Source organism: Sciurus carolinensis, chromosome 9, assembly GCF_902686445.1.
Source record: "Sciurus carolinensis chromosome 9, mSciCar1.2, whole genome shotgun sequence".
Lineage (NCBI taxonomy): Eukaryota > Metazoa > Chordata > Mammalia > Rodentia > Sciuridae > Sciurus > Sciurus carolinensis.
The window spans coordinates 69,167,702-69,186,336 of record NC_062221.1 but is presented as its reverse complement, the minus strand read 5'-3'; the positions used below and the strand labels follow the sequence as shown (position 1 = coordinate 69,186,336).

Sequence of the window (18,635 nt, the reverse complement as noted above, 5' to 3'; positions counted from 1 at the left end):
GTCTCTGCAGAGGACAGGCCAGTTCCAAGTGTCACCACACTCAGGGAAGCCCAAGGAATAGTGTTCCCATCACATATTTATTTTTGATTCATGATTCCTCTCAGTCCAGGTACAATTTGACAGTCAGGGGGTGTTTTTACCATGATTTAATAACATGTTGGCCCATACCATCTTCATCTGTTTTCAAGGAAACAGAACTTGAATGTTAACTGCAGGTCAGATTACCATGCAGAAGGGAAAGGCGCCTTGGTAACCCTTAGCTCACAGTGGGATATCTGTCTATGTTACATGGAAATTAGGACTGTTCTAGATTATGAGCAACGTGTGATCTCATGGACATTGAGATTTAAGAAATTTGGATTTGGAAAGTGAAAGAATGTGCTCTGAGATTGACAGGTCAGAGATACGGATGGGTTCATGAGATTGTTTGGCATCCTGGCTGATTACTAAGCAAATAATGATGGTGTCCCACAGGTAACCAGGCTGAGCTCCCTGGAGCAGACAAGATTTATGACAAAAGATGAAACAGCTTTTTTAAAAATACAATATGTAAAAGTATGTAGGCTGACATGCCAAAAGCATAAAGGAAAACAGAGCCCAGAGCACCTTCTGTCCTTCAATAGACATTTATTATACTTATGGCCTTTCGGCCCATGTCCCAGCTGTCTCCCCTGCCTGTAATGATGATGGTTTCAGAACCTGGGATCCTTGACAGCCTGCAAGGCTTGCAGGATATAGGAGTGTTGAAGTATGAACTCTTTGCAGTGAGGAATTCTTAGAATTTGGAAACTAGATACACATTTTGGGGTCCTTAATTCATTCATATTTTCTCTCTCTCTCTCTTTCTCTCTCTCTCTCTCTGTCTCTCTGTCTCTCTCTGTCTCTCTCTGTTTTGGAAATGCAGTCCTAGGAGAGTGGATAGTTGAAAACCAGTATCCTGAGCCACAGCATACACATAAGGTCTGTGTGTTGCCCTGTTTGCACAAGGTCAACTCACAGGGTCACTCAGAGTTCCTGTGAAATCAGAATTGTGAAGTCAGGGAAATGTGCCCTTGGTTCTCACCTGCTTCTATTTTTAGAGTCTTTCTCCTTTTTTCTAGAACCCCTCTGCCATCTCATTTTAGGGTTCCATCTCTGGGTCATGCTCAGAAAGATTCTACTGAGCTATTTACATACTAATTATTTATATACTAATTCCAGGAGGATTACAGAAAAAAATTGTATTATAACAGGCATCTACTAAGGAAAAACTGTTAGAGGCCAAAGGGATTGAGTATCTAATAGCAAAAATATAGGGGAGTGGCAGAGATGGCGGGAGAGGGGAGTTTGGGAGCAAGGCAGGAGGCGATAAGATCTTGTAAGGCACAAGCTCTTTACTTAAGATCTTTGCTCTATGGTCATACCACTCAGAAACAGAAGGAAGGTACGAGAGCCCTTGGGCAGAACCCTGAGAGAGTGTACAAACCTCTGAGTTTTGTGTGGGCAAAGACATCCACAGTGCCTCTGAGAGTGTGATGGATGGGTATCTATGGGCCACATCTGTGCAGCACTCTCTCATCATCCTGGTGGTGTCTCTTGGGTGGGTGGGCTGTAGAGTGTTTGTATACAAGCTGCAGTTGTGATTCCCATTAGCCTATTGTGACTTTTTACAATTATCATGAATGCCACAACTTTAAATCCACACCTTTCATCTGTTTTGTGCTTTAAATAAAAACATTTGGGTAATATGTGCAATAGTATGCTCATCTGTGACTTTAAAAAAATCCATCTTGTATGTAATACTCTACAAAGCATGTTCCTATTATCTTCTTTGAATCTCCCTAAAGTTTAAATAGAGTAAATTATTTTCCCCATTTTACAGATAAGGAACTTAGGTTCAGATCAATGATAAAATTTGTCAACATTTATGCAGCAGCCTGTGCTGATTTGAATTTTCTGTTCTTTGAACTCTAGCATTCATAGGTTTTATTTCAGAATTGACTGGATATCTTGTTTCCTAGACATAACAAGGTTCACCTGCACAGAGGGTGCTGGTGCCCTACAGGGGATGGGTCAAGCAGGGACCCCATAGGATGTGGGCACCATCCCAACTGATACTGAGCAGGACATATGTTGGCAAAGGAAGTCCAGTGGATATTCTGTCCTCTTAGTTCATTAAAGCTGAATATCAACATTTACAATACCAATGTAACTTGTAATTAGAGTATAAAATACTAGCCATAGATACTAAGGTGGTTTAAAAGTTAAAAATCTAAATCAGATGCTATTGTTAGAGTTGACAAATGAAGGAACATAAACACAAGATCTTTACTTAATATTTTTGTTCTATGAAATAGTTTGTGCTTCATTAAAAAAAGAACAATAATAACCTTTTAACTAGCCCCATCTTTAAAAGAAAAAGGAGGGAAATGTTTCTGTTTATTTTCCTAATTTGCATTTAAATAGATTCCTTTAACATTTACTATTTATTAAAAACCACATTTGTATATTTTTCTTAATTTTAACCAGCATAAAAAAAATTACTTAGCTTAGTTAAAAATAAAGCATGAAAAAATCCTCAAGTAGTTCACATCTAACATCTGTCTACTTAATGAGACAAAACTATGTTGGTTTCAGACAAAAAGATTCAATTTCATTTTTTAGACTTGAGCTGTCCTCTTAAATATTTTTGGTTATATTACATTTTATTGAACTCAACACTTATAACATCTTAAAAAAGAAAGATGTATCCAAAAATTTGAAAACACTATGGAGAAGTTTTTAGATTTTTTTTGTTCTTTCCACCTTTGGGTCAGTCTAGTTCAAGTGTCTTCCAGTGAACCAAATTCAAATAGATCAAACCATCAAGTATCCTAACTGGAGGGAGCTTGGAAAGGGCCCACTACTGTACACATTAGTAACCCTAGAGGCTATGCCTAACTCTTTTGCTCATTCATTCATTCATTCTTTCAGTAAGTATGTATTAAAAAAAAAAAAAAAAAAAAGTGGGGGAGCTGTTTGAATCAACTGCCCCAGGCTCCTGCAGTCCTTCCTGATGGGGTAGCAACAGAGGTTGCAGTGATGTGGATTGGTGAGTGGGTGGCCCCAAGTAAGTGAAGCACCGTAGTGCCTTGGCAGCCACTCTTAGGGGGTGTAACTGACTTGTGGAGCCCAGGCAGATGAGGTCTTAACAGCCCAATGAGCAGGAAGCAGGACAGTCCCAAGAGCCTGGCTCACAGACACCCTGGAATTGTGGCTCTGGGTAGAATGAATGAATTGTGGGCTCTGGGCTTCATGTCTCTGAACCTCTTTCCCAGTTTGTGAAGGGGGCCTGATGATAATACCTGTGTGGGGCTGTTTTGGGGATGCATGTGAATGGACATTTTGAACTCAAAAGCACCCAACAAATGTCAGGGCAGAGATTAAGATGTTGCTTTCTCTTCCTGTCAAAGGATGCCAGTTTTCTCACTGACAGTTCTTTTTTTTTTTTTTTTTTTCCAAAAGTTGGAAATATTGTTAAGTTATGGCAATAAACATACTTTCTGATCCTGGAGACTCAATAAAATATTTTTTATTTTGAATGAAAATAGACACACACACACACACACACACACACACACACACACATGCATTCCATGGGTTTCCCTACTGAGCATATTGTATGCCAGGGTCCTCACTTCCATTCTGGGAATTGTTATCCTTTGCAAACCAGGAGAAGCCCAGAAATGAAGTGACTTCCCTATCCTGTCATGGAGGTTAGTGACAGAGCCGGGCTGGGAACCAGTCTATTTCTCATCCCACTTGACTGCACACACATGTACATGCACACATGTGTCTCTGTAGCCTGTTCCTTTGAATACAGAAATGACCGTGACACTTGCCAGTAGCCATTCTCCCAGGTGTGGGAATTATATACAAGTAGGTAGCAAGTGTATACCCAGGGAGGTCTTGTAGTTGTCCCTTAGGAAGCAGTCATCTTGGAGAAACGCTGATTCTGATACTGTATCACAGGAGGCCATCCAGTCCCCAGAGCAGGTCTTTTTCTCTCTGCCTCAGACACGAGCCACTTTTTTGGAGCATTACCTCCTGAACAAACTGAACTCTGTCAGAATGCCCAGTTAGCAGTGAGCAAACTCGTGTGGTTCAAATGAAGAGCAGGGAATCGGGTGAATGGGATGGGTGCAGACCTCTTTCTGTAAGGAGCTGATGCAGTGAGGTGTGCAGTTGACACTCTACTTTCCACTCTCTCCGGTTATTTTGCACAGCCTTCTACCCTGCTTGGCCTGTGTCCAGCTCTCCCTGCTCTGTAGTCCAGCAGGGACCTGGTGCTGAGCAATCTAATCATTCTGGTGCTAGCACATAACTCAGTCACTTATTTGCATATCTAAATAGTCATTTAACAGAAAATACAGGGAAGGTCACTTCTGGGCCAGTGAGATATCCAAGAAAGGATATAGAATGAGCACTTTTCATCACAAGTTCCAAGGACTTCAGGCATTTCAGATTTTCATTAACTTTATTGATTCTTTTGTCAATAAGGAAAAGCAGTGAGAAATTATTTTGAAATGGGGTTGGGAGGCAGAGTTTTAAAGATCAAAAATCACAGAAACAGAATACACTAAACTCCTGAGGTGCCTGTCTTCCTTTTCCCCTTGTCTTTAATAATAGTTAAAGGAAAAAAAAATTCCTGACCCAGTGCCTGTGATGAAGGCCAGCCGTGACTAGTGGACATAGAATGGTGTACACAACACAGGAATCGACCCAGCCTCTTACTGGAGGCCAGTCTGGAACAAATCCTCTGATAATAAAAAGTGAAGGATGATACTTTTATCCTTTCTTTATTGTCAGTGTAGATAGAAGGAAGTGTCCTGAGTAATTCAGACGGGAGTAAAAGAGGGAGAAAAATCTCCAAATCATGCACGTTTGCTTTCAGAAGGTGATGTTTTTATACCTAGGCATGAGTTGTTACAGCCCTGATGTCTTTCTCTGACCTCCAGACACATAAATCTAACTGTTCACAGGACACATCTGCTGAAACTTTCATAAACCTCTCAAACACAGCACATCTAAAGTGGAACCCACTATCCACCCCCTCCCCCACATAGCTTTTTATCCCGTCTTTAGGCAGCTCCTCCAATGGCACCTTTAGCTGCAAGGTGCAGGGTGCCATTCTAGAACCTGGCGATGTGTATGGTAGGAGAGAGCAGCATGGGGCAGGCGCGTGCAAGGGTGCCCCTGTTGCTTCCTGTGAGGGCTTCTCTCTTTTATTAGTGTGGCTGGAATAGATTAGGCCTCCCAGTTTGCCCCTATAGCATCTCTCCAAAAAGCAAGCATGGGACCGCTTTGAGGATTTCCAAAGGTTTTCCAAAGGCAGTAGCTGCAGAGACTAGTTTACTCCACATCTCCTTGATCCCTCACTCGTTTTCTCTTTTCTTCTTTGACTCTGAAGAAGACTCAGAGGTGGGTCTTTATGCCACAAGTAAAGGTTCTCCTGAGCCTCCTGATGGTCACCTGCCCCAGCACTGTGAGTGCTGCTTGGTTCTCACCAGTCACCAGCAAGAGGACTGATTCTTCCCTTTCAATAACTTTGAACGTTTTGTCCTGTTGAACTCATAACCCTTCTGATTACTCTACACCTTCTTGTCCCCTCTAGATGTTCGACTGGATAAGCCACAACAAGGAGTTGTTTCTCCAGAGCCATACGGAGATTGGAGTCAGCTACCAGCACGCCCTAGACCTCCAGACGCAGCACAATCACTTCGCCATGAACTCCATGGTGAGCAGGGGGCCCGTTCTCAGCCTGCCTCTAGGGTGCTGAGGCAGACCTGAGTAAGAATGAGGAGCTTTGAACTGGTGGACTCTTCAGTGGTCCGCTCATGAGGATGGAGTGATGTGTAAGGCATGTGACCAGCCAGCATTTCCTGGAGCAGATTTTAGACCTGACTTTACACTATGAAAGGAATGTGCTTGGGGTGGTAGGAGCATTAGCTCAGCACAAGACTAGCAGAAAGGCGAGTCACTGGCTCCACTCCACTGACTTCTCTGTCATTTTTGGTCCCCAGCATGTTAGTCATTGAGCTGGCATGGTGAAGGGCTGTGGCATATTGGAAAGGGTTGAGTAAGTTGGGGCTGTTTACAATGGGAAGAGGAACCCTGTGGGACACATGACTGCTGCCTTCAAATATTTGAAGTACCACTGTGGAGAGAAGGGAGTAGTGCGTGTTGGGCTAGGAGGCAGGAACATCCAGGGCATGGCTGTTTGAGGGGGAGGCAGTGCAGGACTCCTTGGGCCAGAGTGGGATGCAGTGGGAATTAATGAGCTCTCTATGGTGGGGAGTGTTCAGTCAGCTGCAGAATTCAGAGAAGGCTGTTTACTAGCTGTGTGGCCATGGGAACCTACCTCTTTGTACTTCAGCTCATTATCTGTAAAATGTAAATAATAGGAGTTATCTTATAAGATAGGTAGTTTGGAAAATTCAAGGAGTTAATTGTAAAGTAGTTAGGCTTGTGCCTGGCACTTGGAAAGTCATCAATAAGTGCTGGCATTATGATACTGATGAGGATGTAGGAGTCTAGTCTGCATGACATGTGTGAAGCCTCATAAACCTAATATTTTGGGGTATTATTTTTTTCCACGTGGATGCCTCCAAGGCTTTATTTTGAAATCCTGTCTGCTCTTTAAACCCATTGTATTCCAATGCCTGCAGCCTAAATGTTCCTGGATGTACCCACCGAACCCTCCCCTCTGCCAGCTCTTCCATCTTATACTTTTGGTGCAGAAGAATAGCTCTGTCATTCCCCATGTATCTGAAAACCCAAGACACCTTACCATTGAAATCAGCAATGTGAATCAAGTGTGAAACACAAACCCAGAGGGTTGCAGAGGCCAAGAAGGAAGAAAGCTCCATTTTCTACCAGGTCGATTTAAATATGCCCTGGACTTAACACACTGCCAAAGAAATAATTCTGGCCTTGTTTTCAGTGTCTAGTCAGAGAAAGAAAAATCCAGGCAGTCATGTTGTAGTTTAATATGTACAATGATAAAATTATGGTGAGTTAACTAAGAACTTTTAAAAATCTCAGTGGGTAAAACCAACAGTTGATTTTTTGCTTCTACAACACACCTATCACAAGCCAGGGAGAGGTCTGCTCATCACAGTCACCCAAGGACAGGACCTGACAGAGCAGCCACCATTTCCAGTGCTGCCATTTGCTTTGCTAGACAAAGCATGGAGTCAAGCATTGCTGGTTTTGAAATCTTCCTCCTAGAAGTGACACATTTGCTCACGTTCCTCTGGCTTTCATGTGCATTTCATTGGCCAATGCCAATCACACCACCACATCTAACTTCAAGTGACTGGGAACAGACAGTCCACCACATGTTGACAAGGAAGCTCAGTATAGTTGTGAGCAACCCTAATGACTAACATAGCCACAGAGAGTGTTAGGTACAGATGAACATCATGGGATTTGCACAGAAAGATCACTGTGGCTGAAGAAAAGGTTGTGAGACTAGACAGAAATTATGGATGTTGTGTTATCAGTTTTGGCCACAGCAGTCTGTGTCTTCATCTAAGTATACAGACTTATTCCCTTCCAATGAGTTTCCTATATTATTTCTCATTTCTGGATCCCTTCAGTCACAGAGGAGAAAAGCCACTGACCACAAGTGAATAAAGATGTGAACTCAAAGCTATTCAAGTTTGATTATTTATATGCCTTGTGGATTTCTCCTGATGAGTTTCACAAATTCTGTGCCAGAATCTTCACATCACCCAACTGCCTGGGCCTACGGCAGACAAACTCATTTTAATAAGTAACAAAGGCAAACATAATTAGGGAGGCAAATCTGCCACCAAGCCCCTTGAAATAATGTACTACAGAGCTAAGTGGAAAGAGCCTTGACTTTGAATTATGTGCCCTACTGCTCTCCTCTGTCAGTGTGGATAACTGAGAGTCAGTGGAACATTGGAAACCTTTGCTTTGACAAATTTACAGTTGACATCTCCATTTTTAGGACAAAAATGAGGGAAGAGATTTATTGGAGGGAAGTATCTTCTGGAACTGATGGCAAAATATTTAATACCCAACAGCCAATTAGCATGTTCTAGACCATCCTGGAGCTTCCCTCCATCATGGGGGGCCAGCCCTCAGAGGCCTCTTAATGTTGTCTGGGCTGGCTTTCTTCTCCAGCTGTTGGGCAAATGAAGGGAAACCCCATGGTTGTTTGGGAAAATTGCCTGGGCACTTCTGTTTCATAAACACAGCTCAGTGCCTTTGTTAACTAGGAGGTTTACAGGTTTGTTATTAAAAAGAAATTCCTATAAAGAGGGATGGCAGCATCCCAAACAGGTGAAAGGAGGAATGATGGACTCCTTTTGCCAACCTGAGTGACTGAATGTTGCTGCCAAGAAACACAAATATGAGCAGCTCCTGTTCAAGCCCAGTAACGACAGGAAACCGTCAGTTTTTTAGGGAAGGTGGGATGTCCGTGGTTCTGCAAACTCTTTGAGGCATTTCTGTCTCTGTTCTTGGAAATTATACACACACATTTGCATGAACTCATGCATCTGTGCACATAAATATACATGTAGCATGCTTTGTTTCAGGTGGCTTCTTTGCTATTGAATCTTGCTCTATGGCTGAAATAGGCACATGATTTCTTATATGAGGGAACAGTCATAGTCCCCTTTGGCATCTAATGAAAGTTGAGGGTCCTCCCGTTAGAGAAGTATATACCTGAACAAAAAATGTTTAGAAGCTTTTAAGAAATACAAGGGAATCCTAAAGGCTACCAGTCAGCCTCCCCAATTTAACATCTCAAGAACCTCACGACTTCTCTCTCTCCCTCTCGCTCTTTTTTTTTTTTTTTTTTTTTGCTCATTGGACAAGTAATTAAGGATCAGACATTGTGCTGGATGTCGGGGACAAGGTGGTGAACAAAACAGAGATGGTTATGTCCCATGGAGGGTTCAGTAGAAAGATAGATGTTAAATATATAATCCCACAAATGCATATTTTCAAACCAGTTATGTCAGGAGAGTAAGGAATGCTGTGACAGAGGGTAAGAAAAGGGCCAGTGCAGACGATGGGGCAGGATCAGGTACCTTTTTCAGTTAGCAATCAGCTAAGGTGATCATCACTGAATGCATTAGTCTGCTAGGGCTGCCATAACAAAATACCACAGTCTTAAACAACCTAAATTTATTTTCTCACAATCCTGTTTTTTTTTTTTTTTTTTTCCAGTACTGGGGATCGAACTCAGGGCCTTGTGCTTGCAAGGCAAGCACTCTACCAGCTGAGCTATCTCCCCAGCCCACAATTCTGGATTTTTGAAACCCAGGATCAAAGTGTTGGCAGGTTTGGGTCTTCTAGAGGCCTCTCTGTGACCTGCAGATGGTGGCCTTCTCCCTGTGACCTCACGTGGCCTTTTCCTGTGAGCTTGCGCACCCCTGTTGTCTCTCCGTGTGTCCTAATTGCCTCCTTTTATAGGGATGCCAGTCAGATTAGATCAGGGACTACCCTAATGGCTTAATTTTAACTTAATTACTTCTTTAAAGACCCTATTTCCAAATGCAATCACATTTTGAGGTACCAGGGATTAGAGGTTCAACGTATGATTTGGGGAGGGATACAGTTCAGCCCATAACATAGAGAAATAATTGCATATCATTAAATTATGGAAGAGAATCAGAAGTTTCCCAGGTTTTATTTACGATTGGGTACCAATAATGCCCTATTAAGTAATATACTGAGAGTGTGGGAGTGATACTGTATTCAGTACGTATATGAACAGATCTGAAAGAAAGAAGTTAAAATTGGCTGATCTGTGGATTTTTGTCATAATCTATTTTTTGTAGTTCCCACTGAGGAATCTTTTTTTTAAATCAACAACAATAATGATAATTAATAACAATGATACCCACCTACTCAACCTATTAGAAAATATCCTCTAGCTCCCCCAGTGCCTCAGGTAGCCAGGTTTCCTGAGCTCTCTGGGACCCTCCTCTTTCTTAATCCCGCCTTCTGTTGTGGAAGTCTTTCTCATAAATTCTTCCCCTGTGTGTGACCTTTTCCTCTGAGTGTGAGCAGATCAAAGTGAGCTGAGTTGTAGTATGTGTAGAGTGGCTATGTAGCCATACATGTTTTGGTTCTTCCTGAGGAAGACAGCAGTATGTACAAACATAGCACAGCCTTATTTACAATTTTAATTAACTGGTTCTTTGGGAAAAAATAAATTGCTAATGGCTTCTGTCTAGAGTTTTAAAATATGAAATGGTATTCATTTTCTATTATTACAACTATGAGGACTCACATTAGTGATGACAATGTGCAGCTGGGCAGTGGGGATCCTTTCTGCTGTGGCATGCTTGAGAGCTGTTTTAATCCTATTAATTTGTTCACCAGAGGCATATATTGGCTCTTGAAGATGTGCAAATCAGACTGATTCCAACAAAGCCTGTAATGTTCTCTCTTTGTTTTGAGGGAAGGTTACAAATGGCAGCACCAAGAAATAGTCAGATCTGGTACAAGAGAAAAAAGATTCTGAGACAGGCTGGTCCCCACTCTGAGAAATCTTACCCTGGAGTCCCCTGTCATTGATTCCAGGAAGCCCTAAATTATCATTTTGCAGCACTTCTTATAAATGATGGAATTCCTAGATTGTGGGAATGCTTCTCTCATCTCTATCTCTCTCTCTCTCTCTCTGACTGCAAAACCCCTTAGTAGATAGAATCTATTGAAAAAGAACAACAATAACGACATTATCATCAATCTTCTTTGGGATGCATTAGTTGTTTTAGTACAACTTCTTTCCAAAGAATCATTTAGGGAGCATGCTAAAAATGTAGGTTTCTTTTTTATTTCCACCCCAGTTCTGGGAAATTGTAATCTTGTAATCTCTAAGGTTGGGGACCTAGAAGTCTCCATTTTTAACAAGTTTTCTAGGTGTTTTACATGCACATTTAAGTTGGAGAACCATTGGTCTATGGAGATATATATGTATAAAATGATTATTCCCTAGAATAAAACATCATGAGTTCTGAAAGACTCATGAGGAGTCTGCATGAGGGGCTCTGCAGACCTGTTCTTCATTGAAACTAGTGAAATTTATCTTAAAACAATCATTTAAAATCTCTGGGAATATCCCAAGTACATACAACAAATAAGCATTTATTCAGGAAACTCTACTAAAATTCAGTAAAAACAGTTTGTCTCTGGTATTCAAACCAAGACCTCCTCTCTCCCTCTACCCTCCCAGCTTGGTAGTATGGAAACTCCACTCATGATGTCTGCAACCAAGAACACAGAGTCCCTTTCCCTCCAAGTCCTAGCTAAAACTAGAGTGCGACCCCTCTAGGTAGGGCATTTCTTATTCTGCCCCAATCCATCTATTGCTGAGGTTGTTCTGGGTGAGTGTGCCTAGAGGTGGGTGCTCCATTCTGCCCCCTCACTCAGGAAACAGCAGCTGTACCATGGGTGCAATGATGTGAGAATATTAGAGCCCCAACACCCTTGCTGGGAAAGGCAAGCCAAGACCTGAGGCTACTCGCCCCATTCCATTGAATTCAGCTCTTAAAATGGGGGTATCACTCAGGAAAGCATACCACTGTCCCCAAATCCAGCTCTAGAGCCATGGCTGGAGATCCCACCTGAGGGTGGAAACACACTATAAAACACAGAGCTCCAAATCTTTCCCTGAAGGCTCAGACTTTGCAACAGAGAGTGGAATTTAAGGCAACAGTGCTCTCAAAAATGCCCATGGGGAGGATCTAGTGAAAGGCAACTGGGAGAAGATGGGTAGATTTGTTTGAAATATAGGTTAAACTTCAGTCCTGCTAGTTTACCAGAGAGAGCCGGGAGAGAGAAATAATAAGGAAGCTCTTTGTGCTGAAAGCAAGTGATCCTGGACAGTAATTCAAATCTAACAACACTGGTAAAGGCAATTATGTAACTATAAAACACAGGGGAAGTGCATATTTCCTCTTTTTCCTTCTCTTAACTGATTTCAAAAGCAATTATATATAATAGCATATATATATTTTTTTTTCTGGGCCTGTAACATATATAAATATTATGTTTTCCAAGAAGAGCACAAAGGAGGTAGGTGGGAGAAAAATCTATATTGGACCAGGGAAATAATTTTAGATAGTGACTAGAATCCACAGGGACAAATGAAGATATCCTGAAATGATAATAAGGGGTTAATATAACAAAAACTATAAATATATACCAGCTTGCAGCTTCAAGAGATACAAAATTATAAAAAGGGATAATTATAACAATCTAATGTTGGTTTTGAAACATTTGTAGATGCATGTATAACAACAATATCACAATGTGGGGAAAGGGAATAAAGCTCTCTGGGAGCAGCATTCTTTGTCTCACTGGAATTCAGATAGTTTTCATCAGAAGCTGATTCTGATGTGTATCTTAAGCTCTAGAGCTGGAACTAAGAAAATGACTTTAAAAAGTGAAAAAAATCAGTAAAAATATTAAAATGGATATTAGAAAATATTCATTTAAGGCAAAAGCAAGCCATTTAGGAAGAGAGAGGTATAAAAAAAGATGTGTGACATACAGAAAAAATAAAATGGCAGATAAGTTCACTATATCAGCCATGATGTTAAATGTGAGAGGAGTAAACAATTCAACCAAAGGTGGAGATTGTCAAAGAGGATTTAAAAAAAAAAATCTAACTGTGCTTTCCATGGGAAGCACACGTTAGATTCAAATACACAAAATGATTGAAAGGCCAAGGATGGAAACACATCCAGTTATTATCTGGAGTAATTGCCTTTTGTCCCATGTAGATTTCCCCCACACACTTCATTTGTTATAGACTCAACAATGCAATATACACATTTTATTTCATTGCTTTTGAATTCAGTTAGTAAAGGAGAAGAAATGCTAACAGCATCCATGAGAAAGCCAGAGTGGCTACACTCATAACAGGCATTTAAGTGCACTTTAAAAAAAAAAAAAAAGATAACTATAGCTAAAGACAGACTTTTTTCAATGATAAAAGGGTTACTCCAGCAGGAAGCTGACAGAAGGGAGAAATCGTACAATAGTAATAATTGGAGAGTTGAATGCCTCATTTTTAATAATGAATAAAGCAAATTAGCAGAAGATCAACAAGGAAATAGAAGACTTGAACAAAGAAACAGAAGAAATAGTAAACCAAACCGACCTAACAGATACCTGTAGAACACTGTATCCAATAACAGACTGCATTCTTCTCAAGAGCAAGCAACATTGTTCAGGGTAGAGTACATGGCAGGGTCATAAAACAAACATCAATAAATAAGAAAAAAGGATAGAAAAGATATAAAGTATGTTCTCTGATGCACAGAATAAAATTAGAAGTTAGTAAAAGAATTTCATAAATTCAAAAATATGTAGAAATTAAATTACATGCTTCTAAATATCCAGTGAATCAATGAAAAGGGAAAATTGGAAAATACTTTGAGATGCATAAAATGAAGATGCACCTACTAAAACTCATGCAGCTAGAGCAGTGCTTAGAGAGAAATTAATAGCTATAAATGCAAGGAAATAATGAAGAAAAGGTGGATGAACTAGAAGACAGAAAAGCAATAGAGATATTCAGGGAAACCAAAAACTGGCTTTTTGAAAAGATCAACAAACTTGCATATGTTTAGTTAGAATGATCAGGAAAGAAATGAGAGGATATTACTACCAACCTTATAAAATAAAAATAATTATAAAGGGATACTACCAGCAACTATAAGTCAATAAATTAGATTACATAGATAAAGTGGACAAATTCCTAGAAAGATACAACTACTGAAACTGAGCAAGAAGAGGTAGATAATCTGAATAGACTTATAACAAGTAGAGATTGGATTAATAGTCAAAGAAAGATGAAGAAAAGCCCAGGCCCAGATAGCTTCAACACGGAACTCTACCAAACACTTGAAGGATAAGTACTAATTCTTCACAAGCTTTTACAAAAAATACAAGAGGAGGAAATATTTCACAGGTCATTTTATGAGGCCAATATTACCCTATACCAAACCCAGACAAAGCCATTATTAAAGAAAATTACATATCATTCTCTTATGAATATGGAAGGGAAAATTCCCAATAAAATGCTATCAAACCAAATCTAGTTATATAGAGAAAAAATCACTAGTGGAAATCATTCCAAGATTGTGAACTTGGTTTAATGTTAGTAGAAGGAAGAAAGAAAAACCTACACAATTATCTCAATAGACCCAGAAAAAACATTTTATAAAATCTAATACCCTTTGATAATAAAAATAATCAACAAACTAGGAGTACAGGAGAGCTTCTCAGTCTGAGAAAGGACATCTCAGGAAAAACTCACAGCCAGCATCAAGCTCAATGGCAAACAATTAGGTACTTCCCCCTTGAGATCAGGAACAAGACAAAGATACTCTTGCCACTTCTATTCAGTCTTGGAGAGTTTCATCAAGGCAGTTTTTCAGTAAAAATTAATAAAAGGCATCCAGTTTGGAAAGAAAGAAAACTGTGTCATTGCTGACATGATCTTGTAAACAATGAAAATCCTAAAGCATCCCAGAAACTACTAGAACTAGTAAATGAGTTCAGCACAGTTGTGGGACACAAAATCAATATACAAAAGTCACTTGTATTTCTATACATTTACAGTGAACAGTCTGAAATGAAATTAAGAAAACCACTATTCTTACATCAAAAAGAGCAAAATACTTGGGAACAAACTTGACAAAAGAAATATAAAACTTGTACTCTGAAAACTACAAAACATCAAACGAAATTAAAGATACAAGTAAATGGAAAAACTTATATTCATGGATTAGAAGACTTAATATTATTAAGATAGCAATAGTTCTCAAATGAATCAATAAATTTTTTATGTCTCTATCAGAATCCCAGCAGATTTCTTTGTAGAAGTTGACAAACTGACTCTAAAATTTATATGGAATTGCAAGGGACTCAGAATAGCCAAAATAATCTCAAAGAAGAGCTAAGTCAGAGAATTCAGACTAATCAATTTCAAAACTTACCACAAAGCAAAAGTAATTAAAACAGTGTGGTGCTGACATAAGGATAGACATAGATCAAAGGTGTAGAATTAAGGACCCCTAAGTAAACCCATGTGTCTCAGTCAACTGATTTTTGACAAAGGTTCCAAGATCATTCAATGTAGAAATAATAGTCTTTTCAACAAATGGTACTGGATCAACCAGTCATATGTGAAAAATGAAGTTGAACCCTTACTTTACACTAAATTAAAAATAAATAAAATTCAAAACTGCTGTGCATCAAAATAGTCAATAGAGAAAGATGACAGAGTGGGATAAAATACGTGCAAACCATTAATCTGATAATCTACTTGTATCTATAATATATAAACACTTTCAATAATAAAAACACAATCCAATTTAAAAATGGACAAAGAATCTGAATAGATATTTCTTCAAAGAAGATGCACAAACGATCAATAAGTGTAATGAAAAGATTCTTGACATTATTACTCTTCAGGGAAATGTAAATCAAAATCACAATGAGATCTGTTTTCATAACCCCTAGGAGAGTTGTACTCAAAAAACCTGAAAATAACAAGGTTTGGCAAGGACATAGAAAAGCAGAACCCTCATATATGGCTGACAGGAGTGTAAAATGGTGTGGTCACTTTGGAAACAGTCTGACTTAAACATAGAATTAGTGTTATGACATAGTGAGGCAACTCCTAGATATATACCCAAGAGAAATGAAAACATGTCCATACAAGATGTACCTACACATACACAAATATTTATAGCAACATTATTCACAACAGCCAAAAGGTGAAAATAACCCAAATGTCCATCAATTGATAAACAGTTAAACAAAATGTAGTATATACATATAAAGGGATATTATTTATTTGCCCACAAAAAGAAATAAAGTACTCATAAAAACTTTATCATAAATGAACCTCGAAAACGTTTTGCTAAGTGAAAGAAGCCAATCACCAAAGAACATATGAAATATTCTGTTTATATGAAAAGTTTGGAACCAGCAAAACTATAGAGACATAAAGATTAGTTGTTGTGTGAGGATGGATGAAGGATAGAAAGTTGAAAGCCAAAATGTACAGTTTCTTTTTGAGATGATGAAAATTTTTATTTTTCCAATTATACGTAATGGTGTATAAATTATACATAATACATTATACATAATAATAATGGTGTATACATTATATGTAATGTGAAATTCATTGTTACATATTCATATAGTGCACACAATATAACAATATAATTTGGCCATTATCGTTCCCCAGGATTTCCCCTTTGCCTCCCCTCCTCCCTCTCCTGGTCCCTTTCCTCTACTAGTCTCCCTTTCACTTCTATGAGATATTCACACACCTTTTCTATTTTCCTTGATAGCTTCCATATATAAGGGAAAACATATGACCCTTGATTTTTTAAGTTTGACTTATTTCACTTAATACAATATTGTCAAGTTCCATTCATTTTCCTGCAAATGACAATTTCATTCTTATTTATAAAACTCCTTTGTGTGTGTGTGTGTGTGTGTGTGTGTGTATATATATATATATTATATTACATTTTCTTTATCCATCTATTCACTGATGGACACCTAGGCTGGCTCCATAGTTCGGCTGTTGTGACTTGTGCTGCTAAATACTTGGGTATGTGTGATTTTTATAGTATGATAAATACTGAGAAGTGATATAGTTGAGTGTGGTTCCATTCCCAGTTTTTGAGGAACCTCCATATTGATTTCCATAGTGTTGAACTAATTTACTATCCCACCATCAGTGTAAAAGTGTTCCTTTTTTCTCCACATCCTCTCCAGCATTTATTATTGTTGGTATTCTTGATGACTGCCATTCTGACTGGTTGAGATGAAATCTCAGTAGTTTTTCTTTTCATTTCCCTAATTGCTAAAGATGGTGAACATTTTTTTTCATATATTTGTTAACCATCTGTATTTATTTTGAGAACTCTCTGTACAATTCACTTTTCTGTTTACTAATTTGAATATTTGGATTTTTTGGTGGTTTTTTGAATTCTTTATATATTCTGGATTTTAATCCTCTGTCAGTAGGGTAGCAAGTAAAGTTTTTCTCTCATGCTGCAGCTTCTCTCTTCACATTCTTGTTTCTTCTGCTGTGCAGAAGCTTTTTTCATTTGATGCTATCTCATTTACTAATTTTTGCCATTATTTCCTGAGCTTTAGGAGTCCTTTTGATGAAGTTATTGCAGGTGCCTGTATGTTGGAATTTTGACCCTTTATTTTCTTCTATGAATTGCATAGTTTCTGGTCTAATTCCTAGGTCTTTGATCCATTTTGAGCTGACTTTTGTGCAGCTGAGAGATAAGGATCTAGTCTAATTCTTTAATATATGGATAACCAGTTTTTCCAGCACTATTTGTTTTAAAAGTTTTTTTTCTTTAATGTATATTTTTGGCACCTTTGTCAAGGATTAAATGACTGTATGTGTGAGTTTGTCTCTGTGTCTTCTATTCTGTCCCATTGGTCTATGTGTCTATTTTTATGCCAGTATCATGCAGGTTTTGTTACTATAGCTCTAAAGTATAATTTGAAGCTGGATATTGTGATGCTATTAGCATTGTTTTTTTTTTTTGGGGGGGGGGGCTTGAAATTACTTTGGTTATTATGAGTCTTTTATTCTTCCAGGTAAATTTTTAAAAATATTTTTTAGTTATAGATGGACCCAATACCTTTATTTTATTTTTTTATTTCTATGCGGTGCTGAGAATGTGCTAGGAAGTGCCTCATATGTGCTAGGCAAGTGCTCTACCACTGAGCCACAACGCCAGCCCCATTGCAGGTGAATTTTAGAAACTGTTTTTTATTGTTCTGTGAAGAATGTCATTGGTATTTGATGGGAACTACACCTGCATCCTGTTTATTGCTTTTGGTAATATGGCAATTTTAAACAATATTCTGCATACCCATGAACATGGGAGGGTCTTTCCATATTCTAATGTCTTCTTCAATTTCTTTCTTCAGTGTTCCATAGTTTTCCTTATACAGGTCTTTCACCTCCCTGATTAGATTTATTCTTAGTTTTCTTCATTTGTGTTGGTTTTTTTATTTTTGAGGTCATTATGAATGGGATTGTTATTCTGATTTCTTTCTCAGCAGATTCATTCTTGGTATATAGGAAAGCTTTTGATTTTGTATGTTAATTTTGTAACCTGCTACTTTGCTGAATTTGTTTATTAGCTCTAGCAATCTTCTGGTGGAATCTTCTGGATCTCTAAGTAGAGGATCATATCATATGCAGACAGTGATAATTTGAATTAATTCCTTTCCTATTTTTATTTATTTTTTCTTTCTCTTGCCTAATTGCTCTGGGTAGAATTTCTAGTACTATGTTAAATAGGAGTGGGGAGAGCAGATGTCCTTGCCTTGTTCTGGATTTTAAAGGAAATGCTTTCAGTTTTTCCCCATTCACTATGACGTTGACTTTGTGTTTGTTGTATAAAACCTTTATGATGTTGAGGTAAGTTTCTTTTATCCCTAGTTTCTTCACTGTTTTAAAAACACTGAAGTGGATGCTGAATTTTGTCAAAGACTTTTCTTGCATTGATTGAGATGACATATAGTTTTTGTTAATTCTATTTATGTGGTGAATTATATTTATTGAT

The 18,635-nt window shown here is 38.6% G+C and overlaps 1 protein-coding gene across 9 annotated transcripts in view; it reads left to right on the top strand.

The window, feature by feature from the left end:
• The window catches only part of Kalrn (kalirin RhoGEF kinase), a 636,539-nt gene that overhangs the window by 233,558 nt on the left and 384,346 nt on the right, over positions 1-18,635 (top strand). For all 9 annotated transcript variants that reach the window (XM_047563083.1, XM_047563086.1, XM_047563085.1 and 6 more), the window contains exon 6: positions 5,633-5,755. In XM_047563083.1, coding sequence (XP_047419039.1) covers positions 5,633-5,755 — 123 coding nt within the window. The remainder of the gene's footprint in view (positions 1-5,632; positions 5,756-18,635) is intronic.